Source organism: Struthio camelus, chromosome 9 (genome assembly GCF_040807025.1).
Source record: "Struthio camelus isolate bStrCam1 chromosome 9, bStrCam1.hap1, whole genome shotgun sequence".
Classification (NCBI taxonomy): domain Eukaryota; kingdom Metazoa; phylum Chordata; class Aves; order Struthioniformes; family Struthionidae; genus Struthio; species Struthio camelus.
In genome coordinates, this window is record NC_090950.1 from 9510295 (window position 1) to 9530608 (window position 20314).

General features: G+C 37.6%; 1 protein-coding gene across 14 annotated transcripts in view; it reads right to left on the reverse strand.

The window, feature by feature from the left end:
- PIK3CB (phosphatidylinositol-4,5-bisphosphate 3-kinase catalytic subunit beta) overlaps positions 1–20314 on the reverse strand; it is a 108302-nt gene that overhangs the window by 32588 nt on the left and 55400 nt on the right. For all 14 annotated transcript variants that reach the window (XM_068954576.1, XM_068954570.1, XM_068954572.1 and 11 more), the window contains 9 exons: positions 18197–18249; positions 17274–17460; positions 12734–12959; positions 10558–10781; positions 6747–6929; positions 6308–6478; positions 5592–5669; positions 1582–1833; positions 897–993 (listed from right to left, as the gene is read on the reverse strand). In XM_068954576.1, the coding sequence (XP_068810677.1) occupies positions 897–993; positions 1582–1833; positions 5592–5669; positions 6308–6478; positions 6747–6929; positions 10558–10781; positions 12734–12959; positions 17274–17426 (1384 nt within the window). In that variant the 5' untranslated portion in view covers positions 17427–17460; positions 18197–18249. The remainder of the gene's footprint in view (positions 1–896; positions 994–1581; positions 1834–5591; positions 5670–6307; positions 6479–6746; positions 6930–10557; positions 10782–12733; positions 12960–17273; positions 17461–18196; positions 18250–20314) is intronic.

The window sequence follows — 20314 nt, forward strand, 5'->3', positions numbered from 1 at the left end:
CTAAAATATTAGAACAATTAGTATTATAGGACAGGAATCAACAAAAAGTAAAAAAAAATCTGAAAGGCAATGATGCAGTAAGAAATTGCTTTCTGTACACGATGTACAGAAGCATATTTTGCTACACAGAGCACTTTCTCCACAATGCACTGAATTTCTGGCATAAACGATCCTTGCCTCATGTGCTCAGGAATGTTGGATTATCACCCAATGAGAAAGTGATTTTCTCTTTCCAAAAGAAATATAAAATAAAGGGAAGCTGGGATACGCCTATACTGAGTCAAGCCCTTAATATGCAGCTTCAATCTCAATGAGATGCGCAGCTTCCGTAAATCAGCATATACTACCCCCATATCAAATAGTATGAAACAAAAAGAGTTTTAAAGCCAGATTTCTTTCAGCACTATAACCAGGCTGAAATGGTATTTCATGTGGATGGATGAAGAGTAACATTTAGATTTCAGGCAATCTTCGCAAGCACTCTGAATCTGAAGTGAAGGAAGTCTTAAAAAAAAAAAATAAATTCTAATTCATGTTTTTTGCTGACTCAGATACTGTTAAATATAATACAGCTTATCTATTTGTCAGGGCATAGGGAACCCAAATAGAAGCAATAAAACTCAAACTGTATCTTAAAAAACAAGTGACGACACTTTGTTTTCATGCGATTTTCCTTCCATAACGGATGAAACTTTTAGATGAAACTTTTTTCCGAACAGGCTCTCTCCTTTCCTCCAACATAGTACTTTTACAAAAAGACTAAGACTTTAGTCTACTTATCCACATAACACAAGAGATGACAGATAATTTGGATGTGCTGAAATTAAATGTTCCATTATCTTCTATTACTCCTCTTTGGCCTCATGAGTAATTCAAGTCTGAGTCTCAAACTTTACCAGGAAACGATGACCAGCTGTGCAGCATGAGTTCTCCATTCTTCAGTTGTCCTTTATAATCAAATATCATGGTATTTACCCAGGCTACAGGATAGTGCTGTTAAAGGAAAGAATTTTTAAAATGGAAACTAAAATTCCAGTGAACGTTACAATGCAGCAGCTTTTTTTTTTCCCCAACAAAAATTTTTCTATTTTTCAATAATTTTTTTTGTTTTTAACTAGTGCTATCTTTCAGAAAAGCAATTCAACACACACACAGCTTTCGGTACATGTTCATGTCCCACTGAGGACAACAGAACCTATTTTTAAGGGTGTCACATACTGTCAGCGGCACATTAAAAAAAATATACATTTCCCTGAATAAAAGCCTAAATGCTCATTTTTTCATCTTTTAAAAAAACCCACTATATCTAAAGTTCAGAAGAAAACTAACCTTTTAAAATGCAATTCTTTAAACAATCACTTGCCAGCTGGCTTGCTACCAACATTTCAAGTCTTTTTCAGCGGCTGAAAAGTATGAGAAGTTTTTTGTACTGAAGCATGTGACTCTTCATACATGCATTCTTTTTAAATATTTTTTTCAATTTGTGCTCTTGACCACTAAAGTGAGGACATGACAGACTTTTGCATACTCGGCTCAATATCATTCAGACATACACTCAAGAAAAACAAATGAAATGATTACCACTTTCCCTGCTTTCCTAATGGTCTGGTATTTGGAAGGATTCATTGCCTTGGTTGACTTTTTAGTTTTCACCTTATCCATCACAGCATAAACTGCAAAGCAGAGCCTCGCCATTCTTGGTAGATCACAGACATTAATTTCAAACTCCAGTATTTCATTCCAAACATGGTCACTTCTCCCAGATATTTCTGTGCTTACAACAGTCTTACAAAGGAGCTCTGTGCCATGGAAAAGACCAGCCCTAACATGAACCTGCAATAAAGAAAGGAGAAGGGAAAAATAAAGTTAAAGATTGCCATAAAACCTACCCACAGAACCTTCAGAAGTCTGTTCAGAAAATTCTGCAGAACATATACATATATACCTTTAAGTAGTATTTTTAATTTAAAAACAAACACTAAATTTGAGTTTTTAAAATAAATCAAACCAAATCATTTTTGAAAACAAGTTCTTAATTGTTTTGCTCTTCATGTTCCTGACGAGCATGTTATGGAAAAATAAATTACTTGTACATATTAAAATTAAATGGCAAATTATATCTACTGCATGATTATGGAAAACGGATAAATCTATTTAATAGTTGCTTCTTTCTTGATATAATGATGAGTATGAGGCACTATGAAAAACAAGAACTGTCTAAATATTATTATAAATTAAAAATACATTTTTAAACAAATTACAAATTATTATTAAAATTAAAATGTGGTTATAAATTCTTTCTACAGAAATTATTCTATTCTATAGAAAATTCTTTCTGTAGAAGCTATCTATGCTGAAAAATACAGTAAAATAGGTGTCCTGAATTATTGACCTTATTCAGATTAGCAAAAACAAAAAAAATACTTATTTGACTTATTCCCTCCAGATACTTCCTGAAAATAATTCCTATCTAAATCAATGCTAACTCTATCTTAAGCCTGTCTAGAAAATAGAAGCAATGGTTCATACATCAAACCAGGACTTCTTTCTTGTTTCATGGTTGAATCACCCATTCATCATCTTTGCTGCCTCTTTTCCTTTCACCCCTCTCCCCCATTTAAAAAAAAGGGAAGAGAAAAGGAAAAAGAAAAAAATTTAAAACTTATAGATTCTCAGCAGAATATTTTAGAAACACATAGAAATACAAGAGTCTCCTTTAACTTATACTTAACTGTCCTTGAGCTGCAGAGAATTAAAAGCACGGTAATAACAGTGATAACTTCAATAACCGTAAGAAGGTCCAAATGCTAATTAAGTTCCTAATGTACAAACTCTTTTAGAATTCTAAAGATTCCTTAGTAAAATTGCCCGTTGTTTCTTCTGGTAAGAGACACCAGCATGAAAGAACCTCTCCCATAATATTATACCACTCCCTTTTACAGCAGTTGCATATGAGGAGAAATATTTATATACATTTTTAAAAACAAAGATCAGACACACTTATTTGAACTTGAAATTCAGTTTGCTCTGAATTTTGGTAAGATTTCAGGGTTTTTGGTTTTTTTTGCCTGATAGTTTAATCATTTACACCATTAAGCCTACAGCACTGGAAAATAAGATTTAAAAGCTCTCCATTCAGATTTTTGGATCATTTCTTAATTTTCCCTGAAAAGCAAAACCAGGAAAATGCTGATAAAGTCAGACCCAAAACACTACTGACCCATTTGAGATGAATATTAGTATCATCTCACGAAGCATGGCTGAGCATAAGATAAGTGATTGCTCTAGAGACCTGTACCCAGATCCTGACATTCTCTCTCAAATCACGTTCCATTTCTCTGTGAAGTCAGGAAGGGAAAAAGACAATGCCTTTTTTGTCACCGTGCTGTTAATTTGGGGGAGCTGAGGGGAAAAGAGGAATAGAAGAATGGTTTGGTTTTTCGTTCCTCTGAAAGGGAACGTCATTTGTAAAAGGCAATACTAGCTCGTAGATCAAGTGTTATTTAATAGTAAAAGTGGCTACGAATTATAAAGAAGGTTATTCTCTTCATATCTGAAAATTTATATAGATGACCAAATCGCATTTGATTGTCAAATCAAAAATATATTTTTTAAAATGATGCTACCTGCCAATTTTTCAGTATCGGATTCCTTATATTACCACATAGGACTAATAAGTAATAGTCTCCTAACTGAAGGAACAAATGCAATATATCAACATACAAATGCTTCTAGCTCAATATACTAAGAGCGAAGGAAATGGTAGGAAACAGATAATTAGGCAGAAATTGAGAATATTTTTCTGAATGTAACAAGCCAGATCTCCAGGTAGTACAGATTTGAGCTCATCTAGTAGAGAAAAATCTTTGGGTTCTTCAGCTTAACAGAAAATATACTTTTGATTTAAACTATTTATAGAAATGTATGGACAGAAAGCTGTTGATCTTGACATCACAAACCACCTGTAATAATAAGAGCATACATAATTCTCCGGAATCCTGTTTTGTCTTAAGCACCCAGAAACTGATGACGCCAGCTAGCCTGAACTACAAAAACAAGGAACAGGAAAGGAGAAGGGTGAGAAGAGAGGCTGCAGCTACGGGCTCTGAAATTAAACGCGTTATCGGTCAACGCTAAGCAGCGGCTCACTTCTGCATTCCTGCTTCGTAACAGACGCACACAGAAAACTGCATGCTTAAGTTTCTACGTTCTTGAACAGTATCAGCAAGAACGACGGCACAGTAGTAGGTTGCTATCCCTCTAGCAAGCGTTTTGTTTCCTACTACAAACACCGCATTTAGGAATCTTTCGGCCGTTTCAGCAAAAATGGATGAATATTAGCTTGATCCAAAGCACGCAATGAAACTGAAAGAACAACGGCAGTGAATTAAACACACTTCGAATCAGGACTAGGGAAACAAATAAGTTCCCAACAGTGACAATTCTGTGACTGCACAGGCAGACAACGCGGAGAAACAAACACAAGCCTGCAAGGTTACTTCATGCATCCTTATTTTGAGGTAACTATAGGACTTTATACATCTAGAAATGACTGAAATACATTTAAAATACTAAACCCTGTCTCCACAGAGACCAATACTAAAGAATAGTCAAATTTTGTTTTTCCTCCTGAAGCATTAGATGAACAGGTTTTCTTTTTCCTCTAAAGGCATACTGAAATTAACCACAGCTCAATTTTTGTATGTACAAAACAAAAAAAAAAAAAAAACCCACTTGATAGCTAGGCTATCCACCCTCTTCCTCCACAGCCCTGTCTTTTAAAGCTCTAAGACTCTACAGATTGTCAAACTAAAATGATAATACAACTAGCTAAACAATAGGCTAGTATCAATAGAAGGCTGTATCAATAATTCTGAGAAAAAAAAAAAAACCACCACTGAATAAAGCACTACAACAGCAAACTTCAATGCTAATTTTGAAATTCTTCCTAATCTACACGGCTACCTACTTAAATGTCTGCCAAACAAAATAAAGGAAACAAATGTTGTTCTATTTCAAGTGCTTTTTAAGTCTTAAAAGTAGTTGTGCAATAAACTCCCATGTGTTAACAACTTGTGATCTGTAATACAGACAGAAGCCCAGGCATGTACATTTTACAGGAAGCACTAGTACGTGTGTGTGTGTGTGTGTGTGTGTGCAGCATGTTTAGAAAATAAAAAATAGACTATAGAAGCATGCAATCCACGCTTAGACACACATAGAATATATTTTGGACTATACATAAATGCCATATTTTACCTTATGCTTCACCAAAAATTGTTTTATTTTTAATTTACATTTGTTTGTTAGATTTTTATAGTATGACAGTTCAAATAGGTTTCTTTCACATCCATATCAGTACTTACACCTTCTTAAAAAAAATGTACCATATTAGCAAATATGAACACGTGTCTGTAATTATCTATGTATGTATATTAAAAATATAGAGAATATATATATAAAACAAAGTACAGATTGATATAACTGGGACTCTTGCTGAATTAAAACTTGTAGGATTTTGAGTTCAGTAAACACCGAAAACCATTGGATAATGAACAGAATGTCTTTTGATACTAGGCGCTATTACTTACTTTTGCATTTTCTTCTGTATTTAGTTTATTGCCCTTCAACAGAACGATCTTGAAAGGGTTGCAAATATCCCATACACTCTGAGAAGTGAAACAAAAAGATACAAGTTGTCTCTCAATCAATGTAGCGTACTGAGATCTATTTTACAAGCTGATCAACTTAGCAAAAGTAATCAATACAAGCTAAAAAAGCATGATTATTTTAAAAATGAATTACAGATCTCAGAAAAAGTTATCATAACTGCTAGAGCACACTAGGCGCCCTAAATGGAAAGAGATTAGAAAAAACACCCATCTCAAAACATTGAGACAAAATAAGAAAACACATTGAGTACTATCTGTCGACAATTAAAAATAACCCTTCAAATGTATTATTCATTCTGAATATATACCCGCTGTTTAAAACGAAAACTGTTTCATAGACTGAAGTCTGTCCACATGAGGCTATGCAAATTATAATAGTCTTATAAGGACATGATAAATTTGATAATAAAGGAAGCACGACCATGTTAAAAGAAAAGTTGGATGGATAAGATGGCAAGAGTTGCCATTATCCTATTTCTCATGTAATTCTTCAAGCAAGCAACAGCGAGCCCTGAGCAGACCCAGGAGGCCTACGCTGGAAAACAGAAGCAATAGCAGAAGTCCAGGCATTGGTGGTTTACATTCAACAAGTCACTGTTCCCTTTGACTATTAAATATTTTCCAGATCAACTTACAGTTGTTATTCTTGTTTTTTTTGGTGGCAGAGGAAGAGGAAGGTTGGATGATTTTCGGTTTACGGCAGCTTCTATGGCAATCATCTCCTGCTCACACATTTTTTTTATGGTGCAACACTCGACTAGAGTCAGTTGAGGAAGAGTCCTGTTCATCACACAGTTGCGGATATACTAAAAACACATGGAAAATAGTTGTTATAAATTAACTGAATATTCCTACAGCAAAGGATCAGTAACATAGTACAAATATGCAAAGGAAGTGGCATACGTGTTGTATGTTATAATTAAATACACAGGGAAGTAGCGTGCAACGTGAGGGGGAAGCACGTTACTGCGCAGCATGCTCACTGCATGCCTAATGGCACACGGAGCAAGAAGAAATTGTGGCCAAGGCCCCAGAGGGTAACTGTTATAGTAAGTGGCAAAGAGTTTTAAGTACCTGAAATTGAATTAACGGGTGGTCACCAAAAACATACTCTAGCCTCCCACTAACTTGCAGCACATAGTCAGCGGGATCAACTTCCTCATCTTCTTTTCCATGGATAGTCAAACGTTTTCGGATTGCCAGTTCATTCAGCTTGATGGGATTCATGTTAGGAGATACCTGAAAACTAAATACATCCTAACAAAACAGAAAGAGGAATACTGAACATCCGTTTCTCATATCAGATACACAAGGCTTCAATTATAGCATACACAATGAATAAAATCTTTCAAGTTTTCCAAAATATGTACATAAATAAGTAAAATAATTCAAATCCTTTCAAAAACTGTTTCTAATATATTTGGATAAATCTCAAAAACAAAAGAGTTCCCAGGAAATACATAGCAACCACAAAATTATGCAACTTGAAGCTGTCTTCATCTGAATGTTCTTACGTGTATCTCTGTTTGAATTCTGTTGCATTCAGTTTTGCCACTCAGGTAGAACCGTTACTATATTAAAAACAGTCTTACTCTGACACTTACATTTAATCTATACATTGTCAGTGCAAATGGAGCAGTAGTCATCCAAAAGCCAAAGAACAGTCAACCTCTAAGCTTTTATATTGCTTATACATGGAGTAACATACAACTTTATTCAAACTGAAGTAAAAGCAAATCTTAAGCAAATATCATTTCAGATTTTTCACAGAACGGTTGAAGTTGGAATGGACCTCTGGAGATCATCTAGTCCAGCCCCCTGCCTCAAGCAGGGTCACCTACAGCAGGTTGCCCAGGACCTGGCTTTTGAATATATTTGAACATATTATAATTTTTGTATTAGTTTTCAGAATTTGACTGAAACAGAATACATAACAGAAGAGTAGCACATTTGGGGTGTCTCTAATAAAATGAAATTGATGTTTATTTTAAATTTTCCATATTTGAACCAGTCTGGTGATTGATTCGTGATTTTGTTGGCTTTAAATTAGGCCACAAAGGCTCATTTCATGGGCATAAAAATCAAAGGTTAGATTCTTACCATCTTACCATAAACTAGTGTCCATAGTATTGAATATCTCAAGGGATAACTCAAGGTCCAATTTGCATGTGCTTATGTACGTGTTTAACAAAGTCCTCAGAAAGCAGAGATTTAAGCACATCAATCCATGTTCACAGGATTGGGTGCAATTATTTAAAAAGACAATTGATTCAGCAGCTATTAAAAGAGTCTCCCCGAACTCTCAGCTTCAGGATACTGATCTAGAGCTTCACGTTTTACAATGTGAATGAGGGAGACAACAGAACACGTGTGTTCTATGGTGTTTAGCTGTATTAAATGCATTAATCTCTTCTTCCTTCTGGCCACTGCTAAATCGTCCTCTTTCTACATACCACGGTACTCAGAAGAAAAAAGCTTCAGGTAATAAAGCAGTAGAAACTGCTAATGCGATTCCTACTCAGTTGCACCATCTTATTTGGGAGAGTGGAGAGAAGAGGGGTAGCAGCCGGTACCGGTAGCGTTTTGAACACAACCTTTTTCAAAGAAATTTTTTAGTCAGATCTTTTTACATATTTCCACAGTTGCTCTAGTTTTGATTTGTTCTAAAAAAAGTAAAGATAGGAAGTTACTGGTTTTTTTTTTTTAAATGGCACATAAAGATTTAAACTCATTTAAAAGTCCAAGAGTAAAAAGATAGTCTTAAGTTAAATCTTTTATCTCCCCTCATCTACCACGTTATGTTCTACATATTTATTTGCAAAGGTTCATTCAGAGGGTCTGGGCTTTTTTTTTTTTTTTTTTTTTTTTTTTAATTTAAGCACGCGCACACTCCTGAACACGTAGGAATTCTAAGAGCAGTTATTTAGAAACACAAAATGTGGTCTTGCTTGCATTCTTTTGCTTTATGCTTTATTTACATAAAAGCTTACTGGTAAGGAGCCAAGCTGCCCAAATGGAAAAGTATAATCATAAGTTCAGGCAAAATTAATTCAGTATTTTGTGTTTCAAAATCACATGGCTCACAACAGCTTCCCCCTTTCAAAACGCTGCCAAACCTGAAAGCTTTCTTTTCCCATCATAACTGATAGTGAGCAGAGAGGGAATGACACACTCTCCTCCCAGCAAGCTGGTGCTCTGACAGTTGCTTTTGTCCCCCGTCACTGCAGCCCTTCAGGTGCAAGGCCCAGCCACGGGGATCAGTTCCACGCTTTTGCTCACAGAGCCAATTCGGGAGCTCGACAGCTCACCCGCGTATATTCTAGGCAACAAGTATTTTAATCTTCTCCTCTGTCTCGCACAGTGTTCCTACTGAAAGGACACAGCAGTCCCCATACTTTTCTTAGTTAGTTCTCCTGTTACAATACTTAGTACTAAGTGCAAGTAGTAAAGTCTGGAGCAGAGTTCCTGTGTTAAAGCTGCTCAGATTTGAACTGTTAATAGCTTTGAAGGTCAAAACAGGCAGCAGAAGCATCTGAAGCATTTCAAGTGTCAGCAGGCTAAGCTGTTAAGGTGGTAGGCAAACACATTCTGCACCAGCAAGAACTTTTACACTGCTTTTGTATTGTTTCCAGATGCACAAAACTGTAGTATTGTAAATCAACAGCTGACCAATACTCAGCTATTTGAACCCACCTCTCATTCCCCCTGGACAACTGCAAGTCCCTACTAAGCTGAAGATGGAATAAGGTGTTTCCAACCAACCATCCATGCATCCAGCTTCAGCTAGTGTGGCTGGCTACCAAGTTTAATATTCATCCCTTCATTTAGCGTTTCCAGAGTCAGGCATGTTTTCAGTACTTTGGATTTTTTTTCAGTTAATAAAGATGTTATCAGTAATAATATAGCTTTGTAGATAAAATTGGTTGAATCATCAACAACCGGGTCAAAACAGACACCAAATGTGGTCAGATACATTATATGCTTCTGAGATTCTAAGTTTTCCCATTCTGACGCCTCGCTGTTATTAAAGACCACAGTGTAAGCAAAAGTATGAGGAATGCTGGTCTTGAGGAGAATCACAGCAATTTCAAGCAGAATCATAGCAATTTCATCATCAGAAAAATAAAAACAAAACTCTTATTCTAGGTGGAAATTGTTTTCCACCTAGAAAAGTTTCCTCTTTCCTTTAAAAATTAGCTATGAAGTTTGTTCGCTGACAAAAGGTCATTCTAAGTCTCAGTTTGTCTATATGCATGTCCAGTTTAGGGAATACTAACTCCTCTTTTTTTCCCACATATTTCCAACCTAAACATTATCAGAGTAACCCCAGGGACGTTCAGCAATGAATCGCACACAAAAAGCAGCGTGTTGAATACACTGCCTCACACTCCTTCATGAAGTAATGCAACAAAAATTGGCCCCAAAAAGTTCTGCCAACTTTGAATTACATTTTACACTTAAATGAACAAGAAATAATACAGAACCTAAGTTGTACAGTTAAGATAGAACACAGAAAATATAACAATAAAATTTTTCTGCTCCCGTTACACTGCTCTTGCTACATTTCCATTAGTACAGAACAACATATGTATATATACACACTATAGGGCTATTGTTACATTATATACTGCACTATATAGTGAATTAGCATTACCCTTCATCAGTTAATGCAACCTGACTTTAGTTCACAGTAGTGAACTGAACTTCTACTCTTCCTCATTTCCTTTCAAAAGTCAAGGACCCTGGTAAAAGAATTTGCATTTTAGAAACAAGTATCATAACATTAATGCTCTATTTCATTCACATCTCTGATCCATCAAACACTAACTCACATCAGAATCCAGAGCAGTGCAATCGGTTAAACATGACAAACAGTCATTCCTACCTGGCAGTTATCGAAATGAATGGCAACTACAAGATTTCCGCTATAGAGCTTATCTTGGAAGCTCTCCTGGATAACAGGTTCCTGTTCTGGCGGGTAAGTGTGCTTTAACCAGTCCATCCAAGAGAGACCGACAAGCGACTGAATCTTCTCCTCACTGATTCTTCGCATTTTGGCTCGGAAGTCATTCACTTCAGGGTCTTGTAAAGCATCAAACTCATGGAGACCTATGGGAATTTAATCAAAAAGAATACCTAACTGCAGAAATACTGCCTATCTATTCACCATCCCACTCAAACCTTTATTATCTTAAAGTTGCTTGAGTGATTTTCTTCATGCATCATCCCATCTAAAACAGGTGGGCTCCACTTTGCCTTGTGCATCAGTGAACTTCCAAATGTATTTGCATAATTCCCATACAATCTGGGATGAGAGTTTAGGTTAAATAGCAACAAACAACGCTTCTCTTAGATAACATTGAATGGAAAAGCCAACATCACCCTGATTTCAAGAGACTGAGAAAGGCTAAGTCTCCCTTCACAACTGCCAAAAGTAAAGCAAGGCAAATGCATTGTGAAGACCACATATGGGAGGAAGAGTTTGCAAGCTACCCATTTCTTCCCCCAGAAAGATAATAACAAATTTTAAAAAGGGAAAAAAGGAGAATAGTGCGACTATAAATTAACAAGTTACTCTTGCTTTTTCTTTGTGATTAATCTACTCAAGTCAAAATGAAAAGACTGAAAGTTAAAGCAATCCAAACCCCGTAGAGTTCCCTCTCTAAAATATGTAAGTAAAAAAAAAAAAAAAAAAGTATGCGCTGGAGAGTCTACACAGCTGTGCTTCTTCAGTACTAGGTGAAGTATAGGTACCTGCAAGCATTACATTTCTCCTGAACTTTGGAGGATATTGTCCAAATTTAAAAAAGCACTAAGCACCTCTTAAGAACAAAGCATATCAACTTGGGAAGCGTAGCCTGGAATGCATTTTTCCCACTGCTGAGGTACAGAACAGGGGCTAAATAAAGAAGCATCTTGCACAGCCATAATTAGCAAAATATTTATCAAAGAACGTGAATCTTTTGGAATCTGTCAGAATCCTATGTCTGAACGGTTAAACTGGCCAACAGCTTCCATTGTCAGCTTTAACAAATAGGCAGACAGTGTATTGCTGAAATCTAAACAAAACCTGCAGTCTTTATAAAAGAGCTAACAATGGTGCATTGTTTTAAAACAAGCGGTATGACCTCACAAGACCCTGTCAATCTTTATTGTATAACGAGGCAGAGTAGATTTAAAAGCTGAAAATTCTGAAATAACATCAAGAACAAGTTACTGTGAAACCTTTAAAAATAGCTTTTCATTGTTTGCTGAAAATCACTGCCACAATTGAAAGCAAAAAACAAGAATCATATTGTTAACCAACTCAGAAGCCATGTATACCAAAACCAGAATAATTTCTAGCTTCTCCTGCGTATTGAGTTCGCTGTTATGCTTAAGATAAAATTTTTCAAGTTATTATGCTTTCCTTCACTTAGCAATAATAGATTTTTTCCTCTCATTTAATAAGATAAAATTTGCCCTCAAACTGCACTAGCAATGCAATAGAGTGCTGTAAGATAAAATGACATATGAATTCCTTTTAGAGGCATTCCCATTTTGATTATGCAGTACCCCTAAAACAGCTTTATTAAGCCATCGCAGTTCACTGCTGAGGGAAAAAGAGGATCAAGTAGTTATAACAATCTTAAAATCTGGTCACTATTACAGAAACATCTTTGCCACGTAAGTTTTCAACCTTGTATTGCAGACGAGTCAAAAGGTCGTGCACAAGCTCTGAACCCGGAGTCCACCTCCAGCCACACGATCTGTTTTGATCAGTTTTTACTGGTAACGGCTCTACCAGCCATGTTCCTTTGTTCAATTATTTACAGTTTCCTCTTTTCAAAATTACCTTCCATCAACTTTAAGATGCTTCGTTTTGATGTGATAAATAGTAATTAAGTTCTTTTAAATTACATCAGTATTAGTTTAGAAAGGCAAATTCTGGAAGAGAGGATCAAAAAGAGAAGTAAAACATTTCTTTTAAAGTTTTTCCACTGTTACCTGCCCAAATAGGACCCTCGAGCAATACAGAAGTTCCCCTACGTTTTCAAAAAATGGAAAGTAAACGTAAATACCTTTGCCTATAAGGACACCTATTTTAGAATCCAACTTTTCTCCTGGATCACAATTCCTTGTCACTAGTTTAAGGACAGGAAGAAAGGGTCTAACGTCGCAAAGTCTCCGAGTTTCATCCTCTAATTCTTCATGCACAGCAGTCTGATTCACACATGAGAACATGTACGAGTCGATCTCCATAAGGAGATGGAAGAGCGGATAGGTATGCGCCTGCTTCCATAACAGCTGCAAAAAACACACACACACAGACATATCTTATGGCACTGAAGGCAACATTAATTTTCCATTTATGCTCCCAGCAAAACATAAGAGCAAAACGGCTTAAGAAGAAAGCGTTTGTTAAATTGCTTCATTTTTATCGCTACCTATCTTTAAACATTTGCTTTGCCTTCTCTTTGGTCTTTGTCTTGAGGTTATTCTTAAACAGCCAGTAATGCACATAAATATCCCGCAGGTAAAAAACACACAGGACAAGCACTGTGAGATGACGGGAGAAGGGCGGCGCTAACCCTCGTCCTGGGACTGACTCCTACAGCCGGCGCTGCAGCGCGCTCGCGGAGCACGGGCTGCGGCTCCCTGCAGCGGCACAGCACTTGCTCATCTCCCAGGAAGGGGTTCTTGGCCCGGGCCAGCAAACTGTCCCTCTCCTCCATCCAGCCCCGTAGCCTATCAAAATCCTCCTCTCTCAAGACACCTATACCTATTTTTTTCCTTACATATTACCTAAACCTCAGTCAGGACAAATAATTTAGAGTTTTTATATAGAGGACTTAAAATATAAAAGCTTCAAGCCACCGAACTGATAAATGAGTAACCCATTCAGATATTTTGTAGCAGTGTGTCCCATCAGTAGAGGATACTACTGAAGTAATACTTGGAATAGTTGTACTTAAAAACCGACGTTTTTAAACAGAAACCCCACATATTCATCATCAGTAATTAAAAAATACTGATATTGGGCTGAATAAAACAGATTACTTCTGTAAACTCATTTTAACACTCTTTTTCCTTAGAAACTTCAAATTATAGTTCTGCAGGTCCTGAATGCCAAATTTGCCTGCAATTAGTTTAAATGAGTTGTATGTCAAACCACAGTAAGACATAAATTTCCAAATATCATTTCAGTTTTGCTAATGCTAGAGTTGTATACTTAAAAGGGCTCTAACACTTAACCTACATACTTAAACAGCTTGAAAGCCCTCGAGTAGTTTCTTTATTCCGAAAGCCACAAAAAACAAGAGAACTGCTAGACTTCATGTAAAAACTCTTGCAGATACACGTCGGTTTTTGGTTAGTACAATTACTTAGGACCCAACTAGGCTTTCCAGTTTGTTTGTTTGGTTTTTTTGGTTATATAAATGAAAACAACCCCTCAAAATGTGTTTACTTAAACTTACCAGTTTTACATTACTGCAAAACTGGCGACAGGTCACGTTATGCAAAGATTAGAACCAACTCCCGAATAAAAAAATTCCCCTGTATTGAGGTATCCTTTTATTAACACAAACAATGACATTTTTCCAGTCAGAATTATTTGAAGTATTTGAGTACACTCAACTTACTGAGTATACGAAACTTATTTGTTGGCTCACTTCAATTATTAGTGGCGCTCTCATGTCTTCCAAGATATGCAGTCCACTTCACACAAACTATTTTAGCATTTACAAAAGTTTCATCTTACAAGAAATTATTTCAAGCCACTACTGAGCGGAAGAAAATTATCCCTATAAACGATTGAATACCGTCAGTCTGAACAGCAGTGAAAAATGATGTTCTTATTTGTTTACCAAGCAAGGCAATGACAAATCACCCTTTTCACCGTCTTGGACAAGATTCCTGTGCCCCAGGAGCGGAGCAGACTGCCTCCTGGTGTAATTCGCGCGGTAGTCGGCTCCAGAGTAACCTGCTGTTCGAATGCCCTCACATGGTCATTACCTGACTGCAGGTCAGCAGATTGTCCGCTACTATGTACTTAGTACAGCCTTTTGCTTTGTGGTCTACCACATGACACCTCCTCTAGATCAACCCGTCCTGTGCAAAAGAGAGGTTTCTCTCCCTTTTTAAGGGATGGCTTTTGAGACAAACTCCAGACCAAGAAAAGTTGGGGGGAAGATGAATTTGGAGGGAATTCTTCAAGTAGTTTGCTTGTCATTTTGGCCACTGGCTTCAGTTTTAAAGAAATGCAATTCAGATCAAACCTAAGCGTTGCTAGGGCTGATTTTTATTAAAAACAAAACCCCCTAGAAACAGGTGCTTTTGTCTAGTTTTCAGCTATGCTCTACAGTGCTTAGCAATGCTCCATTAACATTTTTAAGACTGAGGTCTAATGAATTAACAGCCTTGACTACATTTTCCCCTGAAAGTATCTTTCTTAATTCTTGTAGCTGTAGTCACACTGAATCTTGATTGCCCTATGCTGAATTTCCACATCATCCTTATTAAGCCTAGAGGCAGATTTTTTTCATATAGAATCTTACATTAAAATGATTAAACTCACTTAATGCTCTCTACAAGAAAAGCTGCAAAAAGGATTTGTTTCTTTTCTTTTTTTTTTTTTTTTTTTTTAAAGGAAACACAGTGTTGGTACAGAACAACAACAACAGTGTTTTTGGTGCACGCTGTACATAACTGACTAACCAACATAAGGTTGTAGAACTTCTCTGTATTTGTCAGACACAAAAAAACAGCTCTTAGGCACAAAAAAACAATTCTATTACTAAGAGACTTTATGCAAGTATTTTTTGCACATGCCATAAGCCATTTTTAATTGATTTCATGACTTTATTACTGGATGACATTACCTAATAACAAGACTTTACCCTCACTGAATATCAAAAGAAGCGGTTGCAGTTTTACAGTAAAATGTTACATTCAGCCAGTCAGACATTTATTAAATTGCCTAAGAAAAATAATTCCTTTTATTAAGGACTAAATTTGAACTTCCCCAACTGAAGGGCCTATACATGCTATGTATCACAACAAGCCCAAAATCCCTCAACAGAGATTTGTACTAAAGGAATAACAACGATTTATATGCGTAAATTAAAGCAGACAGGAAAGAAATAGCAAATAATTCATTCTGATAAAAAGAGAAAGATGAGATTATTTTTCATGAAAGATGAGATTATTTTTCATGAAAGATACTTTTCCAAAAAAAAAAAAAAAAGATGAATGTAAGTATAATACTATAAATTTTCTGTTAGGAAAAAAGTCAAATGAAACCAGACGGAAAAAGTAAGACGCCAATACACATTCAACTACTAAAAGCTAGATGAGTTATTTTAGCACTAGCTTCATACTATCAACATTTTCCTGGCAAAGGAGCGTTGTAAGAGAGCCTATTTAGGATCACTGACTTCTGGATCTCAGAAGCTGCAGTTACAAAGTCTTTCAAGGTTTAGTTTAGAAGACTCTTTTACCCTTTGAAGTACTTTTACAGGTCACGAGCTGTCATGAGTATTGCCGAGAAAGGAAAGAGCGGCTGAAGGTTAGCAAACGAGCTAACCTAACGAGCACTTACTAGCCATGCCATGAATTCTCTTCATGATCTGAAGCAAAGCTACATATCTAGCCTAGATACTCTATTGCTCCGCGTTTTTGATCACAGAAGCGAATAATTTTAGGAATGACAATTCTAAACACTAATCTTCAAAAAAAAGCAAAAGGTGAATTAAAAGGGTTATAAACCACTAATTTAGTCTATGCCCCTCTGCTGTGACAGGCTTATAGAAGAGGAATATATACAAATTTATCCTTCAGTCTTGACTGGAAGCTTTATAAGCTCCCCGTTTATCCTGATCAATTTTATTTCCAATATTTCCAATGTCTGTAAGGCTTTCAAAACGTAAAATCCACAGTACCACATCCCCCCAAAATTAAAGACATTTTAAATAAGGAGTAAAAAAAGAGTCCTTCTTTGGTAAAGAAGCACAGAAACATTAAAGCAAACTGTTTTGAGAATAAACAGACAAGGAAACTCCATGCTCATTATGGAAAATGAAACAAAAGACAAGCACTTAAAACTCTTTCTAAAGTGATGCCCTAATAAGGCACTTGTATACAAACTTTTTAAAAGTGTCGTAGATAGTTTTTAAAGCATCCATCTCTGGTGTCAATCAGAAAAAGCAGGAGCTAAATATATAACTTTTATATTTAAAACCAACTTGGACAGTCTCTGTTTCCACACTAATCAGAGAAACATTAAATAAATATGCCGAATGTATTTTTGATGCATTAAGAAAAAAGGTTTATTTGTAACAATACAGTATTAACATAGAGTAATTATGGTAACCTCAGCTGAAGTGCAACTCTCAGCAAGAAGCTATTTCCTTGAACCTCACTGTATGCCCCCCAGAAAACAATCAAAACCCCTAGATACATAAACACCTTTATTAATGTTACATACACACCTTTAATAGGTTATTTTGTAACACCTACCCAAATTTATTACTTGATTTGCCAAAAGGCACATCAAAATCAGTAACAGAACTCCTTCTGAATATAAATTAAGCCATCATTTAATTGTCCATTTGGTTTTACCTGTTTAATATGAGATATGGTGGCATCTCGAGGGACGTCCAGGTTGATGTAGATTCCAGTGGGCAACAGGAAGTCCACAGATATTGAGCCATCAGCACCAATCTGTGAATCCACTGCCCAGATGTCAAGGCTGTCTGTCATGGCAGGAGGCATTGTGGAATCTCAACAATATCATAACCACATGGCCCTAGGGGAAAAAAATAAAATCAAAATTCAGTATACTTAAGCTTCCATAATTAGACACACATTTTCAAGTCTTTGGAAAGTTTGTGTAAGCCTGCTTGTGCAGCTCAGCTTGCTTGTCTAGAGTCTCAAATGCCAGTGTTGCCAACAGGTATGTACAGTTCTGGTCATGAATTCCATTTTGTACAGTAAGAGTATTTGCCTGGGTAAAGTACTTCTGTTCAGGTGTTTATATGATTAACAATAAGTTACAAGAAGAAAAAAGTCTAACCAACCTAATGTATCAGCCTAACCATTTCTGTTTTAAATAACAGTCAGAAACTTCCATAGGAAGCATTAAAACTTCCAGACGAACTGGAACATAAAACAATTAAAACTGTTTGTGAAAAGACAGATCATCTGCTATGAATTCAACTCACTGTGAAAACTACTTCCACTGCAGGGCTGAAGGAAACCCGCTGTGCTAGTATCTACTTCAATTCACTTTTCCTTGGCCCCCTGACTACTTGTCCTTTATATTTGAAATAATTTTTTAACTACTCTTAATACTACATCTAGCTTTTCTGACCTTCAAAGTCCTCTATTACCACTGTCTACAGACGTTTTTTCTCTCCAGTCACTGTTCACTGAAGCATTAACCTCCTCTTCATCCATCCATTGCTTTGCAGCTGACAAAGCGATAAGTGGTGTTGTAAGAGACTACTGTAACCCACTTCTCCAATAAAGCCAGAACAACTTACCTCTACACCTTTCCAATTCTTGCTGGACAACGCGAGATAAGAGAACTCACCATCTGTAAAAGATAAACAGACTGTGCAACACTACTACTAATACAACCTCCCTCTTGCTTTTACTTTTATCACTCCTTCCCTTCTCTTCTGCTTCCCCTCCCCACTCTGACATCACATCTGGTCTGCTTCAACAGAAGATAGTTCCCCTACTACAACACTAGCTGAAAAAGCAGAATTTAACAATTCATTAAGCTACTGTCCTTTGTAGCATCCCATAGAAGATTCATACATGCTCTCTGATGCAACCGCTCATCAGGATATGAAAAAAAAGAAAAAAAAACTTTTTGAAATTCAGCCACTCCTGGAGACTACACTGCTAAAAAGTCAACGTTTGATACAGTATAGTTTTAATTAGGACACTGTGCAAAATTCGTTATCAAAAGGTAATCCTTCTGGAGGTGATAAACATCATAGGTATACCCAGGTACAATACAGGACCTTAACTTGGTCATGTAGCAAAATTATAGGTAATTATTATGCTGTATATCAAAGTTAACACACATTTATGCAAAACATCTATGAATAAATGGAGAGACGCCAACGAGGAGAGGTGCAATGCTAGACCTTGTACTAACAAACAAAGAAGGTCTAGTTGGAGATGTGAAGGTTGGGGGCAGCCTTGGCTGCAGTGACCATGAGATGGTGGAGTTCAGGATCCTGCGAGGAGGGAGCAGGGCAATGAGTAGGGTTGCAACCCTGGACTTCAGGAGAGCTGACTTTGACCTCTTCAGGGACCTACTTAGGGGAATCTCCTGGGGTAGGGCCCTAGAAGGAAGAGGGGTCCAAGAAAGCTGGTTAATATTCAAGCGTCACTTCCTCCAGGCTCAGGATCAGTGCATCCCTCTGAGGAAGAAGTCCAGCAAAGCGGGCAGGAGACCTGCATGGATGAGCAAGGAACTGCTGGCAAAACTCCAGCAGAAGAAGGAAGTGTACAGAATGTGGAAAAGGGGACAGGCCACTTGGGAGGAATACAGGGATGTTGTCAGAGTGTGCAGGGATGCGACAAGGAAGGCTAAGGCCCACTTGGAATTAAATCTGGCAAGGGATGTCAAGGACAACAAGAAGGGGTTCTTCAAATACATCAATAGCAAAAGGAAGACTAGGGAAAACGTGGGCCCGCTGCTGAATGGGGCGGGTGCCCTGGTGACAAAGGATACAGAGAAGGCAGAGTTATTGAATGCCTTCTTTGCTTCCGTCTTCACTGCTAAGGCCAGTCCTGAGGAATTCCAGACCTTGGAGACAAGAGAGGAAGGCTGGAGAAAGGAAGACTCTCCCTTGGTGGAGGAGGATCAGGTTAGAGATCTTTTGTCCAAACTTGACATCCACAAATCCATGGGCCCCGATGGGATGCATCCACGAGTGCTGAGGGAGCTGGCAGATGTTATCGCTAGGCCACTCTCCATCATCTTTGAAAGGTCCTGGAGATCAGGAGAGGTGCCTGAGGACTGGAAGAAAGCCAATGTCACGCCAGTCTTCAAAAAGGGCAAGAAGGAGGAGCCAGGAAACTACAGGCCTGTCAGCCTCACCTCCATCCCGGGAAAGGTGATGGAACAGCTCCTCTTGAAGGTCATCACTAAGCATCTGGAGGACAAGAAGGTGATCAGGAGTAGTCAGCATGGCTTCACCAAAGGGAAATCATGCTTGACCAATCTCATAGCCTTCCCTGATAGAATGACTGGCTGGGTAGATGAGGGGAGAGCAGTGGATGTTGTCTGCCTGGACTTCAGCAAGGCTTTTGACACTGTCTCCCATCACATCCTCCTAGGTAAGCTCAGGAAGTGTGGGCTAGACGAGTGGACAGTGAGGTGGATTGAAAACTGGCTGGATGGCCGAGCTCAGAGGGTTGTGGTGAATGGCGCAGAGTCAAGTTGGAGGCCTGTGGCTAGTGGTGTCCCCCAGGGGTCAGTCCTGGGTCCAGTCTTGTTCAATATATTCCTCAATGACCTGGAGGAAGGGACAGAGTGCACCCTCAGCAAGTTTGCTGATGATACTAAACTGGGGGGAGAGGCTAACACACCAGAAGACTGTGCTGCCATTCAGAGGGACCTGGACAGGCTGGAGAGGTGG